Below are 15012 nucleotides of genomic sequence, written 5' to 3'. Positions count from 1 at the left end.
CACTGTGCGTGTGTGCGTGTATTGGGTGTTGCTGCTTCTTCTGGGATTGTGTGGAGTTGTGACGGTATTGTGAGCCGAAGAGTGTGGCATTGCGACTCCTCGCAGAGAACATGTGCCGCGTTCCCTGCGTGTTTTCTTTTATTATTTATATTTTACTGTTGGCTTTGTTGCCTTCCTGGAATGATAAGCATCCTTGCTGTTCCTTTATTTAATGGTCGGTTGCTGCACACTGTCATGGGTGACGTGTTTCTCCTCTTGTTTTGTTGTTTTTGCCCACACGCGGTGCCGGCCTCATTGCTATGCGTCCCACGGACTGCACGAAAGGAGGATTGGAGGGACAGGCCGGATGCCGCAATGAAATGTGAATATTTTTTGTTTGGGCTGCTGCCGTTTGTGACTGTGGCGTGGCTGTTGTGTGACTTGTCTCTCCTTTTGCTTTCACTCTGCTTTGACGGGGAGTTAGTTTGTGCTGAAGGCTACACGCAAGTGACAGGAGTGATGGCGATGACGATGACCGGCCGTGTGCTGCTGGTGTGTGCCCTCTGCGTGCTGTGGTGCGTTGCCGGCGGTGTTTATGCGAGGGACGTTGACACCAACGCACTGGGTGGCTGCATGGCGTCGGGAGTGTTGGGTGAGAATGGATCCCACATGCCTGACGGATGTAATAAAACTGCGATTACGGTGCCTTTGCGGTCGGTACTGCCCATTACTGCCGTCGAAGCCTCGGATGGAAAAGGCGCTTCTGTTGAAACAAAGAACAGGTCGAATTCAAGTGAGAATTCCGACGCTGGTGCTTCTACTGGATCTGCTGGACCTGGCGGTGGACCTGGTCGTGATGGTGGTGCTGGAGGTTCTGCTGCTTCTTCTGGTGCTTCTGGTTCTGTTGCTCCTTCTGGTGGTGCTTCTTCTGGTGCTGTTGTTCCTGGTGGTGGAGATTCTGGTGCTTCTGGTTCTGGCTCTCGTGGTGCTGGTGGACCTGCTGGTTCTTCTACTGGTGGTGGACCTGCTGCTGGTGGTGCTGGCGCTGCCGGGGCTTCTGGTTCTGGTTCTGCTGGTGGTGAAGTAGACGGTTCTGGTGGTACTCCTGCTTCTTCTGCTCCTGGTGCTCCTCCTTCCGCTCCTGGTCCTTCTGGTGGTCCTTCCGCCCCTGCTGATGCTACTGGTGTTGACCCTTCAGCTGGCAGCAGTGATGGTGAAGCGGGGTCCTCAGGCACTAATCCATCTAACACAACAGGGGACTCTTCAACAGGAAATCAGACGCCTGCTGCAGCAGCAGAGGCTAACAACTCCTCGCTACCCGGAGGACCGGCAGGGACGACATCCGGCACTGAACACACACAGGAAAAAGAAGAGGAAGAAGAGGAAGAAGAAGAAGAAAATGAAAAGCAGCAGCAAAGTGATGAAACACAAGTCCAACAACATCAACAGCATGAACACCCCGCGGAAAGTGGCGAAGAATCCGCGAAAGATAAAAACGCCCTTCGTACAAATGCCACCGCAAATACAGGCGACAGTGACGGCAGCACCGCGGTCTCCCACACCACCTCCCCTCTTTTGCCTCTTCTTCTTGTTGTTGCGTGTGCGGCTGCTGCTGCGGTGGTGGCCGCGTGAGAGTGAGGGAGAGAGAGCCGTGCACCGCCCGCACACACACTCGTCCTTCTCTCTCTGTGTGTGCGTGTCCCCTTGCATGGACTCTCGCCCTCACCTCACCCCACGAGGCACACACAATAATGTGCCCATTGTATATATGCATGCACACCCATGCAGGCCCGTTGGTGCTCTCTTCTGCACGACACGCACCGCTGCCGTCCTGCCTGGCTGCATGGGCGGAGCACCGTAACTGTTTCTGTTTTGTTTTTACTGCATTGAGTGGGCGACCTCTCTCTCTCTCCCTCTGTGTGTGTGTTTTGCTTTACGGGAGTAATGAGAGTGTGTGTGCGCTGGTCGTCCCACGCTTCGGCTTTTTGTTTCGTTTTTTTGTAAGTTCAATTTCTTTTACTGTTTGCTTTAAATTTTTTGCCAGTCTTTTTTTGTTATTAATTTTTCCGTTTGTTTTTTATTACTGACCCCTCATCTTTCTTTTTTGCTTTTGGGGGCAGTCACTATGGACGTTTTTTTTTCTACTCTTCCCTCTTTAATTGTTTGTTGCTGCACTCTTCCTGCGAGGGGTGCCGTGTGTTTCCCGCCCAACTGCTCCACTCGCACACCACCGACACGCTCATGACGACGGCCCTGTGCGCCTCGCCTGCTGCACGCATGAGGAGGGGCCGCGGCGAACGGCGCGCTGAGGGAGCCGTGACGTGTGGGCGTGCGACGAGGGCCTGTGGGGCGGAGCACACATTTCTTTCCCTCTTGTTTTGTTTTGTTTGCGGCCAGGGCTGGCAGACACCCGCAGCGCCACACACACAGCCACACCCTGCCGCCGTGTTTTTCTTTTCTTTTCTCTGGTTGGGCGTGTGCTGCCACCGTGCGTGATTGTTGAGGTTGTGCCGTACCGCTTTTGTCGCTGCCATCTAGTTGTGCCCCTTGCTGTGCTGATGTGCCTCCCTGTGCTCCTCTTCTCCTCTGCTCCTCCAGCACACATAAGTATTTGCACAGTGCACTGCAGGAATGCTCTTTCTATTTTGCTGGAGGCCGGTTGACGCGGCTGCACGATGCCCGCCATACGTGAAAGCACTGCCTTCTCTTGGGGTCATTCTTTTCTTCTCTTTGGTTTTGCTCTGCCGGGTGCGTGCGTTGCTCGGTGTGTGCCGGTGCGTGACGGACGGTGCCACGATGGCCTCCTCTGACGATGACAGTCGCTGTGCTCTCGACACACATCCACACACTCTTTCTTGTCTCTCTGTGGGAGTGATTGCGGCAGGGCATTGCTGCGAGCGTGACGGGGACCACGGCAGCGTCACCCCTCGAGAAGGTCCCACGCTCTGTTGGTTGTGTAGCGGCGAGGCGGTTTACCTGCGACTCAACTGACAGAAGCGCACAGTCGTTTCATTGCGGTCACTCCGTCGGCATCAACCGCTGCGGTGGTGTCCGCAGGAGCCGCAGCCCCGATGAGGATGGCCTCGTAGTTGTCTGGCGGCCCGGAACTTCCAGCCCTTCGCCCTTCAGGATTGCCCTTGCCGTTCGACTGGCGCAGCACCGGACTGACACCGCTTTTCTGCAGGAGTGCAGGCAGCAGGGCGCCCCAGCGACGCGGCGCGTTGGCTGCGGTGTCTTCCAACAGACCTGCAGTGGGCGTGCCGGTGGCGTGGCCCTCTTGGTGCGCCACACCTTGCTGTGCGAGTGCCTGCCGCTCGTGGCACCAACTTTCTGGAGAACACTGCCTTCCGCGTGTGCCCACCGGCCAGCCCCGGCATGTACGTGGTGAACCTCTGCGGCCTTTTTCTGGAAATCGCTCACGCTGCCCAGTTTGCGACCACCATTTGTCGTCTTGGTCATGCAACGGTTATTTGCGGGCTACCAGAATTCGCACCATGAGCTGCGGGACGGTCGCTCACGATCAACGACGGCAGCAGAGAAACTCGCCGCCACCCCAAGCGGCATGGAGTGTGAGCTGTCCGACGACCCGGCACAGCCAGCGCGGATCAGCGGCCGCCGCGTCTCGTTTCCCGACGTGACTGCGCAACGCGTACTGCGTGTCTCCCACTGGATATCCACCCCTTTGCATGGACTCGGACCACCATCTTTCATTTTATACTGCAGCAACGGAGGACGGCCTCCCGCGACCGGCAGGCAGGCTGCCGCGACGGAAAAATGCCGTCGCTGTTCTGCGTGAGGCCGACTGGAATGCTTCCACCTCGGTGTGTGCAACGCCTCTGGCCACTGTGACCACGCGGTTGGATATGCACCGAGCGAGCGGCAAGGCGTACCATTCCGCGCGGCAGCCGTGACAGCCACTGATGAACCTGGACGGTCAGAGTGGAGCATGCCGAGTGTGTTGCAGCGGCAGCATGGGACGCGCACACAGCCTCACCGGGAGGCAGCCTGCCTCCAGCTGAAGATGTCCACAAACGGGAGTGCCGCAATCATGCCCTCTGCCGTAACTTCTCCATGCTGCTTGTGGTCCGTGCGAAAGAGCTTGGTGCCCTCTCGAGCCCAGGCCTGTGATGCCGCGAGGCATGGAGGCACCGCGTCCCTGCCCTCTGGGATCGGCCGTGCCGCAGTACTCTTGGGACCGCGTTTGTGCTGTGTCTTGGCAGCAGGAAAATTCGCTCGTCCATCACACTGTCCGAGTCGCACGTGCTGCGATCCCCAGTGCTGTCCGCACACCTTGTGCTTGCGTGTCCCCTGGTGGCTGTGATATGGATGGGTCCTTCACGCCGTATGCGCTTGAATTCACCATCCGTCACTGTTTGCCTTGCTTGGCCCCTGGCCGCGGCGGCGCACTGAATGTGTTTCTGTGCCATCTTGCACCCGCTGCCCGCTCCTCGCACAGAACGATGATCAATACCTCCCTCGCTGACGGCAGTCTGCGAAGTTCCTGCGAAACGGGGACACCACTCCCATCTGCAAACACGGGAAGGACACATGCCGCACGGAGAGAGTTGTTGGCCAATCCCGCTGCTCTCTGTCCTGCTAGGGGTGAGCGAAGGACTGGTCCACCGCCGCCTGTCAGCACTGCTGGCACACCACCGACGCCAGTCTGTATCCACGCCACGACGCGCGGTGGCTGTATGGGGCTGTGTGGGAAGTGGGAGGACGATGGCGTCACTGAATTTATTGCGTCTGCGCTGCTTTGTGTCGGCGGCTGTACTGTGGTGGAGATTGTGTATGACCGGATGCCTCTGCGTGCCACTGTGTTTGGTTAATGTTGTTGCTGCTGCCTTTTATTCTTTTTTTTTTTTTGAGCGTGCAGTTCGAGATACTTTGGCTTTGCCAGCACAACTATCGTTTCAAGGTGTTAGGGATTACTCGCAGTATTAGGTTTGGTGGTACTGGGATAACGATCTGGCGGAATCGTGTCACTGGATTCGCCATCTGTAGGAAAGGATTTGATAGACAGTAGGAATGGTCGACGGGGCGAGAGCGACACGCCACGAGAACCCTGCTGATACGTGTCTGGGTCGGTGGATGCGGTCTGCTGTGGGTGCGTGTCCGCGCAGCCGGCAACGTGTGCGGCGCAGGGCCATTTTGGCTGTGCGTGCGGCGCTGCTTGTGGCGTTGGTGCTAGCAGCAGCTGGTGTGTGGATGCCCGCGGTGCATGCGGTGGTGTTGCGACTGCGGGGCGGCACGGTGGACAGAGCCATCACGGTTGGCCGCGCCGTGGACACGGTGCTGATGGACGGCGTGTACATCACGAACGGCGTGGCTGTGGTGTTCGACGTGCCGGCGATGCTTCCCGGCGCGCTGCGCATCGAACTGAGGAACTGCGTGTGCGACGGCGGTGCGCAGATCTACGTGCGGGGCTACAGCGGCGAGCCGGCGACTGACCGGAGCCTGGAGGTGAGCGTGAGCGGGCTGTCCGGCGACTACTGCTCGCTTGTGTTTGTGCACAACCTGCCGGCACACACGAACGTGACGGTCCGTGACTCGACGATTGTGACGGCGGGGCCGATGCGCTACTCCCAGCTGAGCGGGCTGACGGACGCGGTGGCGTCGCCGCTTGTGCTGTACGCGACCTCGCTGTTGCGGACGCAGCTGCGTGTGAGCAACACTGTGCTGAGGTCGTTGCAGGCGGGCGGGTCGGCGGTGTACGTTGGCGGCGGCGTGGACCTGCTGTTGAGCGCGGTGGTGCTTGACGGCGTGTTGCTGGAGGCGTCGGGCGGTCCGACCGCGTCCGCGATGCGTGTGGCGTCCTCGTCGCGCCTCAGTCTGCGGAGCCACTCGGTGTTCTCCGTGACAAGTGTGTCGGTTGTGACCGGCGGCGGCGGCATTGTGCTTGGCGAGCGCCTCGCGGTGTTTGACTCGGTGCTGCGCTTCGTGCGCGTCGAGGGGTCTGTTGCGTCGTCGCTGGTGCGCTGCGACGGTGGGACGATCGGTGCCGGCGGGTGGCTGGACCTGCACGACGTGTGGGCGGTGGGCGAGGCGTCGTCGGTGGCGTCGCTGTCGGGGGTGACGCTGGGCAGCGGCGCCGTGTCGATTGCGCGCTGCGCTGCCACCGGCGCGACGCTTGTCTCCGGGGTGGCGATCACGAGCGGCGTCGTGTCGGTGCAGTGCAACCGTGCCGGCGGCCGGGTGCTGCAGAGCAGCGGCGACTACCGCATGGCCGGCCTGCCCTCCGTGAGCGTGGTGCCGTGCGACGGCTGTGCGGCTGCGCTGGCGTGCTTCGATGCGCTGACGGCGTCGTTCTCCGACTGCGTGTGCGGCTGCCGCGCCGGCGGTGTGGGCGACGCGTGCCTGCCGTTCTACGTGCCGCCTGCGAGGGCCAGTGGTGGTGGCGATACTGCGGAGGGCTGCGTGAGTGGCGTGACGCTGACGGGGTCGGTGACGGCGGGCGGCGGGCGGGCGACGGCGTGCTTCGACTCGGTGGTGTTCAGCGGACCGATCACTGTGGCGGTGGACCTGCGCTCGATGGACGCGTTCGCTGACGCACTGAACGTGACGCTGCGCCACTGCGTGCTTGCGGGCGGCGCGCAGCTGCGGATTGGCGGCCTCAGCGAGAGCACGGCGCGCCTGATGCCGTACGCCCTCGTCAACATGACGAATGTGACGTCGGTGGAGGGCACGATTGTGCTGCATGGCGCGATGCCGCTGCACTCGAGTGTGCTGCTGGCGAACTCAGCGCTGCGCGCGACGGTTGGCGGGTCGCAGTACGTGCCGACGACTCCTGGCTATGAAGGGTTTCGGTACGTCCCCGCGCTTGTCCTGGACGGCGTCCGGCTTCTGTCGACGTGTTTTGTCATGACGCGGTCGACGCTGGTGTGTGGCGGGGGCTCGTGCGCTGCGATCCTCGTGGAGCGCAGCCTCGGCGTGAACCTGTCCAGCGTCTTCTACATGGACAACTGCGTTATTAGTTCGCGGACGCACGTGATGTACGCTCTTGCGTCGGACCTGCGTGTCAGCGGCGGCTCCGTGTTCTCCATACAGAACAGCTCGTGGATTTTACCGAGCACCGAATATGGCAAAGCCGCGTGTGTGTTCAAGGACGTTGTTGTGGCTGGCGGCAGCGTGCTGCAGATTGTGTCCAGCACGTTCCGTCTCGGCTTCGCCATGCTGATGGCAGCCACGCTGACCGTGACCGGCGGCAGCTGGCTGGTGCACCGCGACAACGAGTTCCGCACCGCCTACGTTGTGTACGTGGCTGCCCACCACGGCATGGTGTTCCGCGATCGGAGTGTGTGGTCGATACTTGACAACAACCTCACTTATGGCTCGTACTCGACCATCGCAAATATGACAAACAACTGGTTACCACCATCCGACACGCGCCCGACCATCTACGGCATGTGCAACGAGGCAAGGGGCTCTCCTGTGACGAATTACCAAGACGACCTCAATATTGGAGCACCCGTGACGGTGCTGGACTGTGGTGCGTGCACGGTGGACGCCGTGTGCTTTGCAGCGAGGACGAGCAGCATCAGCGGCTGTGAGTGCGTGTGCGCTGCTGGCGGTCACGGTGACACGTGTCTGCCAGCTGCGGTTCCGGACGGCCTTGGACCGCTCCCGCTCCCCGACGCGAAGGACACGGAGGTCCGCTGCGTGCACGGTGGCAGCATCCGCTCCGTGGACTATCCTGATCCCGGTGTGCGTGGTCTGTGCTTTGTCAACGTGACCTTCACCGCCGCGATTGTGCTGGACCTGTCGTATTTTGAAGCTCCACAGCAGACACTCAACATCACGCTGCTGCAGTGCGTCCTCATAGGCCTGTTGATCAGGGGGAGTGGTGCGCGCGTACACGTGAGCGTGACATCCTCGATACTGGATTTTGGTGCATTGGACTTTAGAGGTGATTTTGGCGTGAGCTCCCAGATACTGGTGGTGGGCAGTACGCTTGTGACGACGTCGGGCCACGCCATTTCCTTTGTGAAGTTTACTCTCAGTGCGAATATGACGCTGCTGCTACTCGACAACTACATTGAGGCGAATAGGTACGCAGTCTATTTCATCAATGGTGTTGTTGTTGATGGTGGTGGGATCATTGTGAAAGGAAATACGCTGAGCACAAAGAAGGACGATGACGGTGTGGAATCATCTGTTTGCGTTAATGGTGTTGCTGTGAAGAACGGCGGCTACTTTGACGTGGAGAACAACACGATGAGCTCGGTCAACGGCGTTATTTTTTGGGGGGATACCACCGTGAGCTCCGCGGGGCTGCTGAGGGTGGCGGACTGCACCTTTGGCGGGAGTGAAGTTTTTGATTCCGCGCTGGTGTATTTGTCTGGCTCGGTGACCCTCGAGGGAGGTGCGCAGTGGCGTGTGGAGGGCAACAGCGTGGGTGAAGCCTCAGTATTAACTATTCCGTATCCCCAGTACAAAATTCAGCTGTCGGGCAGCGGCACCACCGTGGCGCTTGCACACAACCGTCAGTTGGACGATATTTATCCCTTTGCTGATCTTTCTCCGCCAGACACGATTGTTGAGTTCCCCGCAAGGTTTGTGGTTGGGTGCAACCTGCAGGGCGATGAGGAGGTGTCGTACGACGGTGTGTTTCCGGAGGAGGTGGAGGTGTTCAGGTGTGGCACATGCAACGACGACGCGGCGTGCTACATGCCCGGGACGGAGTCGGTGGACCGCGGCTCGTGCTCGTGCGGCTGCAAGGACGGATGGCATGGCGCGTCGTGTCTTCCCTTCGAGGTGCCCGACACGGTTGTGCCGCCCGTGGCGGAGAGAGCCGTCGACGGCGACACGAGCTGCGTGGTGGACCAGACGCTGACGGACCTCGCGCTGAACATGTGGAAGACGCACCACTGCTACGTGGGTGTGACATTCAGCGGCGTGGGTGCCGTGCTGACGTTTTTCCTCAACAGCATGCCGCTGCATCTTCCCATCAACATCACGCTCACTGGATGCACATTTCGTGGTGGTGCCGCGCTGCAGTTTGTTGGGGGTGCGGCGGCGGTTGAGTCATCTGGCGTCCTGATCCGCGTGAGCCGGACGGTGATGCGTTCCTCCACCGTTGCTTTTATACGTGCCCTCCCGCAGCACTGCGACATCGCCGTCACGGAGGTTGACGCGGCGCAGTCCTCCGAGTCTGAACTGCCGGACACTAGGATGAACACGTTGAGCGTATTGTTGCTGAAGGACGCCGTGTTGAGTTCGTCCTCGCTGTTGGTCAGCAACGTCAGGGCGCATGCGACGAAGCGTGATGCGCTTGGTTTTTACTCGACCGGGACGCTGACGCTGGTGGGTGGCAGCTCGCTGTACGCGCGGTACTGCAGTTTTGATGGATACACACATATGTTCTACTTGTACGGGCTCAGTGTGAGTGACCACTCCGTTGTTGCGCTGCTCAACAATACGATGGTCTCCGGGGTAAGCCTGCTGTATCAACACAACAGATTCAACGTGTCGGATCACAGCGTGGTGCGCGTGGTGGGGAACAGCGGCTCCGTGCGCTACGCCATCTTTAACGATGACATGTGGACTGTTCAGCGGTCAAGCTGGCTGGATTGGCGCGACAACGACGTGGAGGTGGGTGCGATGTTCTACGACAGTAGCTCCGCTTTTGTGAGCATTGACGGCAGCAGTGTGGTGACGCTGACTGGCTGCAAGATGGGCTCGACGGGGTTGTCGGTGTCCCTTTTATCTCGGGCTGACGCCGGCTACCGGTTCGTTGCTGGGTGCCTGACGGTCGCGGGACGGGAGGCGTCGACGGCGGCTGAACTGGAGCTGAGCGGCATCACCAACGTGACGACGGTTACTGCGTGCGGGGAGTGCACGAAGGTGGGCGACTGCTTTGCTCCGCTGACGACGGCGGTCAGCGGCTGCAAGTGCCGGTGCGCTGCTGGAGGGCACGGCGATGTGTGCGTCCCAGCGCCCGTGCCTGCTGGCCCGCCACCACCGTCACCGCCATCGCCATCGCCATCGCCATCGCCATCGCCACCGCCACCACCGCCACCGCCGGTTGGTGAGTGCATCAGCGACATGGTGTACCCCGAGGTTGCGCAGGCGGTGGGCGGCGGGCTGTCGTGGCTGTGCTACCGCAACGTGACGTTCAGCGGGGGCGGCATGAGCCTGACGGTGCTGGTTGGGGCGATGACGGGCGACGTGGCGAATGTCACGTTCGATGGATGCACGTGGAGGGACGGCGCCGTGCTGTTGCTGTTGGGCAACGCGTACGCCGCTGTGGGGTCGCTGAACATCGTCGTCACCGGCAACAGATTTATTGACGCGCTGCTCAGCCCGGAGGGTGTGTTTCCACCGAGCACGAAAATCACGATCAGCGGGAACAGTTTTACGGTCACGAGGCTGTTCCATTGGTTGGGTTTGGACCTTAGGAGGCCGTCGTGTGTTGTGATGAATGGACTGGCGATCAGCAACGACTCCGCGGTGGTGCTGAGTGGCAATGTGTTTCAGAGCGTGACGACATCGTCAAGTGTCGTAAAATTTGTTGGATCTGCGCTGAGGGTGTCGTGGCACTCCGTGCTTGCGGTGCTGGGCAACACGTTTCATATGGGCGGCGGTGACAGTACGCTGATAAATATTGAAGGGTCTGGCCAATTTTCATCGCTGAAGGTGCTGAACAACTCTGCCGTGGTGATCCGAGGCAACGTTGTGACGAGGCCGGTGAGGTACCTTTTGTTAGTAATTTTGGCGTTACGTGTGGAGTCTCGGTCAGCGGTTGTGTTTCAGGGCAACGACATGCAGAGAAGCTCGGCTGTATTTTTTTCAAGCTACTCTTCCTACATCTACTACAACTCCTGGCTGCAGCTGAGCGGCAACCTCTGCCGTGAGTCCCCATCGGATGCCTTCCTCTTTTTGAACCCCACGGTGAATCTCCGCGACTCCACGGTGTCTGTGTCCGGCAACCGATTCATGTCCAGCACGGGCACGCCGACAGTTCTGCGGATATCCACGGTGCCTCGCGATCTCACAAACGGAGCGATTGTGGCCGCGTGCAACACCGTGAACAGCGAGGAGGGAGTGAAATACAGCATTTCCTCCGTGTGCAATGCCACCATCCTGACCTGCGGCGACCCATGCACCCTCGCGGCGTCATGCTTCCCTGCGTACACGACGACGGCCTCGAGTGATGGCTGCGCCTGCAAGTGTGCTGAGGGCGGCCATGGCGATGCATGCCTGCCCGTTGCTGTCCCCGAGCCACCGAGCACTGACGGCGCCGACTTGTGTGTGCGGGACGTGCGTGTGGGTGTGAAGCTGAGTGCCGGTTTCGGGACGTCGGTGTTGTGCTACGTTGGCGTGACCTTTGCGGCGGACGTCTTGGTGGACGTGGAGTCGATGTCGGGGAGCGTGCGCAACGTGACACTGGCGAACTGCCTGTTTGTGGACGGAGCGAGCCTGTACGTTGTTGGGTGGCGGTCCGACCCGCCTGCTGGACAGCGTGCCGATGTGTTGATCAGCGGGCTTGAGTCGCGCTCCGGCGGCGGCGTGCTGGTGGCGAACCGATTTCCGCCGGGCTCGCGCGTCACTGTGGTGGACTCGGTACTGATTGCGGAGAAGCGTGTTGCGTACCGCGGAGACCACGGCCTTGGCGACGCCTCCGCGTGCCTCGTGGTGCACAGCGTGAATCTGACTGGGAGCGTGCTGACCATTGCGCGCACGCATGTGGCGGCTGTGTTCCGCGACGCTGTTGGCGTGTTGTTTGTTGGCGGCGTGGCGCTGTCGTCGCGCGGTGCGCTGTACGTGGACGGGCTGTCGGTGCAGACGGCGCTGGGGCTGTGCGTGTCGGTGGAGGGCGGTGTTGCGGCCAGTGGCGGCTCCGTGGTGGCGTTTGTTGACAGCGACTTCCTGCTGTGCAAGCACGCGGTGTCTGTGCGTGGGGCTGTGAGCGTGTCGGGCTCCGCTGTGGCGCTTGTGCGGAACGAATTTTTGTCGACGGGGGACTACGCGGTGGCGTTTTATTCGACGGTGAGCCTGGCTGGCGGGTCGATGCTGCTGGCGAAGGGCAACGTGCACGACGGCGTCTCGAGGGAGATGCTCTACACCGCTGGCGCCGTGACCGCTGCTGGGAGCACGCTGAGCTTTGTGCGCAACCGAGCGCTGCTGCCGCGGATGCTGTCGCTGAGCCTGTCGCTTGCGGCTGGGGCGCATGTGAGGGTGGCGTGCAACGACGCTGGTGGACGTGTCCTGTCGACGGCGGAGGAGTACGCAGCGGCTGGTTTTGGCGACGCTGGGAGCATCGACGTTGCTGGGTGCGACGACTGCGACAGGGACACGCACTGCTACGCGCCCGGGACGGCGTCGGCGAGAATGAGGAACGGTGTGTGCGCGTGCGCGTGCGGCAGCGGCGTGTACGGCGAGGCGTGCGTGCCTGTGGGAGCTCCCGCGCTGCCGCCTGCTGTGGGCACTGCGCCGAGTGTGTTCTTCCGCGAGGGCGTGACGGTGCAGTCGGCGTTCGTTGTGCCTGTCGGCGCGAGCGAGGTGACGCTGCGCCACGTTGTGCTGGACGGCGTGAGCCCGGTGCTCTACGTGCCGTGGATGGCGCGGGACGGCGTGCGGATCGTTGTGCAGAACGTGTCGCTGCTGAACGGTGCTGTGCTGTACGTGATGGGCGGTGGAGCGTTGCGCGGTGCGGTGTCGGCGGGGAGCGACGAGGGCGGGCCGGTGGAGCTGTCCGTGTGCGATGTGGAGGCGCTGAACGGTGCGCTTGTGCTGACCGGCACGTTCCCCGCGGGGTCTGTGCTGACGGTGACGGACTCCCTGCTGGTTGCCGCGAGGTCGACGCCGCTTGTGTATCTTCCCGGCTCGCAGTCCTCGCCGTACGCACCGGTGCTGGTGCTGTCGGGCCTGCGGCTCGTGCGGTCCGTGCTGGTTGTGTCCGGCGTTGCCCTCGTGACCGTGATGACTGGTGGGCGGACGGTGGTGGTGGACGGCGCCGTGCTGGAGCTTGTCGGTGGCGGTGTCGCGCTGGACGCGGCTGTGTTCGGCGGCGAATATGCGTTGTACGCGAGTGCGCGCGTGGTTGCGTCGGAGGGCGCTGTGCTGCGCGTGTCGGGGAGCCAGGTGTACGCCGCGCATGGGTTTGTGTTCGAGAGCGGTGTGGAGGCCAACGCGTCCGCCGTCGTGGTGAACGACAACACCGGTGCGCTGACCGATGGCGCGCTGCTGGAGCTGCGGGGGTCGGCGTCGTTCGTGTCCGGGTCGTGGCTGTCGGTGCGCGGCAACAGCATCAGCGGCAGAATTCTGTCGGTGCCGTCGTACCCGCGCAGTGCGGAGCTTGTGCAGAGCACGCTGACGCTCCACGGGAACGCTGGCAGCGGGCCCGTCGTGATGGACGGCACCGTAGCTCTTGGGGGCGCCGGCCGAAAGTTCGTCGTGGGGTGCCTGACGCTCAACGGGCAGGCGCTGCGGCCGATGGACTACAGGTCCGCCGGCATCATCGGGGAATTCCGCCCCGTGGCGTGTGGCGTGTGCGACGCCGACGTGCGCTGCTTTGCTGCTGCGACGAGGGCGATGTCGAGGTCGTGCGGCTGCCGCTGTGCTGAGGGCGGGTACGGGCGCGACTGCCTTCCGGTGTACCTGCCGCACGTGGACGGGTGCAACCGCACGTCTGGCATGCCGCTGGGCCACACAGCGTCGCTGACGGAGACGCGCAGCCTGACAACAACGTGGACGGCGACGCCGACGCCGAGCCACACCACCGAGCGCTACAGTCCGCTGCGGTACGGGCCGACGGAGACCCTGCAGGTGACGGAGACGGTGGCACTGCCGCCCACGCGGACCCCGACGGCGTCGGTGAGCGGCACGCTGTGGTGGAGCGAGGTGGCGTGCCCGACGCTCGCCGTGACGACGACGGTGGCTGGTGGGAGCCTGACGCAGAACGACATCCGCGGCGGTGGGAGCGCCGTCCCGACGCGGCTGATGGTGGCGCTGCCGTCGCCGTTTCGATGGGCACGCGACCCGCAGCTTGGCACGCACCTGAGCTTTGTGCCGGTGTCGACGGCGCAGCCGAGTGGGTTCGGTGGTCCGTGGGGAGCGATGCTGCGCCACGCGACGTGGGTGCGCAACGCGACGAATCCGTCCACCGTCCTGGAGCTCGCTGTGCCCGTTCACCGCGGTTACTTCATTGCTGCCGACGAGACGATAGTCATTCGCTGCGACGCTGCGGCGGTGTCTGGCGGCTGCAAGGGCGTGCTGCTTGGGTCCTTCACGATCAGGTCGAACACGCTGCCCGCCGCTGCCAGCGCCCTCTCGGCGATCACCGGCGTTGCTGCGGGTGCGGCGGCTGTTGCCGTGGTGGTGACCGGCGGGCTGGGCTCCATCCTGGAAATTCAGGGGCTCGGCGTGTTTGCGAGGATGTCATGCGCCTCGGCACAGGAGCGTGCGAGCACCGTTGCGCTGCCGTACTTCCTGTCGGTGTTCGCTGCCCTTGACCCGCTGTGGATGGTGGTGGGCAACGCGCTGCTCGCCGCTGTGTTCGGGTGCGTGCACTGCGGTGTGACGGCGGCCTTCCAGCGGTGGCGCGGCGTGGACGCGGCGAGTGCGTGGGCGGCGATGCGCTTCCCGAGCCTGACGTACGTTGTGGCGCACGCGATGCACCTCGGTGTCTTCTTCGGCTCGGTGCGTGCACTGGCGATGCCCGGCGCCCGCGGGCAGCACCGCGTGGTTGGTGTCGTTGGCGTGCTGTACGGTGCGGCGTTCCCTGCCGGCGTGTGCTACTTTATTGCCCGCCACGTGGGCGCGAGCTTCACGAGGTACTGGCAGTTTTCGAGGAAGCCGCTGCACGAGCGCCTGCTGTACCCCGTCGGGTATTGGCACCCCGCGGCGCAGCAGCGGATGTACGGCGGCATGCTGACGAACATGAGAGGCAGCCACGTGTACTGGTGCGTGTTCCAGCTGTCGGTGCTGTGTGTGGTGTGCCTGATTGCGGCTGTGCAGTCGCCCGTGGGAGGCTGCCACGTCCAATACTTCTGCATGGCGGCTGTGCTGCTTGCGGGCGCGGGCGTGGTTGCC

General features: G+C 62.3%; 3 protein-coding genes across 3 annotated transcripts, besides 4 other annotated features; all 3 read left to right on the top strand.

Moving 5' to 3' along the window:
* Nucleotides 1-15012: part of a sequence feature (areas not merged during assembly with more than two copies in the genome that could not be assigned to a particular haplotype) that runs on past the window's edge.
* On the top strand, nucleotides 499-1611 carry Tc00.1047053510463.90 (mucin-associated surface protein (MASP), putative; the record flags this gene model as incomplete). The annotated part of the gene is made up of 1 exon (XM_814554.1): nucleotides 499-1611. One exon carries the CDS (start codon nucleotides 499-501, stop codon nucleotides 1609-1611), a length of 1113 nt encoding a protein of 370 aa, XP_819647.1.
* Nucleotides 854-1168: a microsatellite.
* Nucleotides 1342-1377: a microsatellite.
* On the top strand, nucleotides 4107-4808 carry Tc00.1047053510463.80 (uncharacterized protein; the record flags this gene model as incomplete). Its single annotated transcript, XM_814553.1, has 1 exon — nucleotides 4107-4808. The coding sequence occupies one exon, from the start codon at nucleotides 4107-4109 to the stop codon at nucleotides 4806-4808; it is 702 nt and encodes a 233-aa protein (XP_819646.1).
* Nucleotides 5008-15012, top strand: Tc00.1047053510463.39 (dispersed gene family protein 1 (DGF-1), putative; the record flags this gene model as incomplete). The annotated part of the gene is made up of 1 exon (XM_814564.1): nucleotides 5008-15012. A coding segment is annotated over one exon (10005 nt), but the record flags the coding sequence as incomplete, so codon positions are not given.
* Nucleotides 9931-10001: a microsatellite.

Source organism: Trypanosoma cruzi, genomic scaffold, assembly GCF_000209065.1.
Source record: "Trypanosoma cruzi strain CL Brener 1047053516759 genomic scaffold, whole genome shotgun sequence".
In the NCBI taxonomy this organism is placed as follows: domain Eukaryota; phylum Euglenozoa; class Kinetoplastea; order Trypanosomatida; family Trypanosomatidae; genus Trypanosoma; species Trypanosoma cruzi.
The sequence above is the reverse complement of the archived record's forward strand: the minus strand, read 5'-3'. Positions and strand labels throughout refer to the sequence as shown.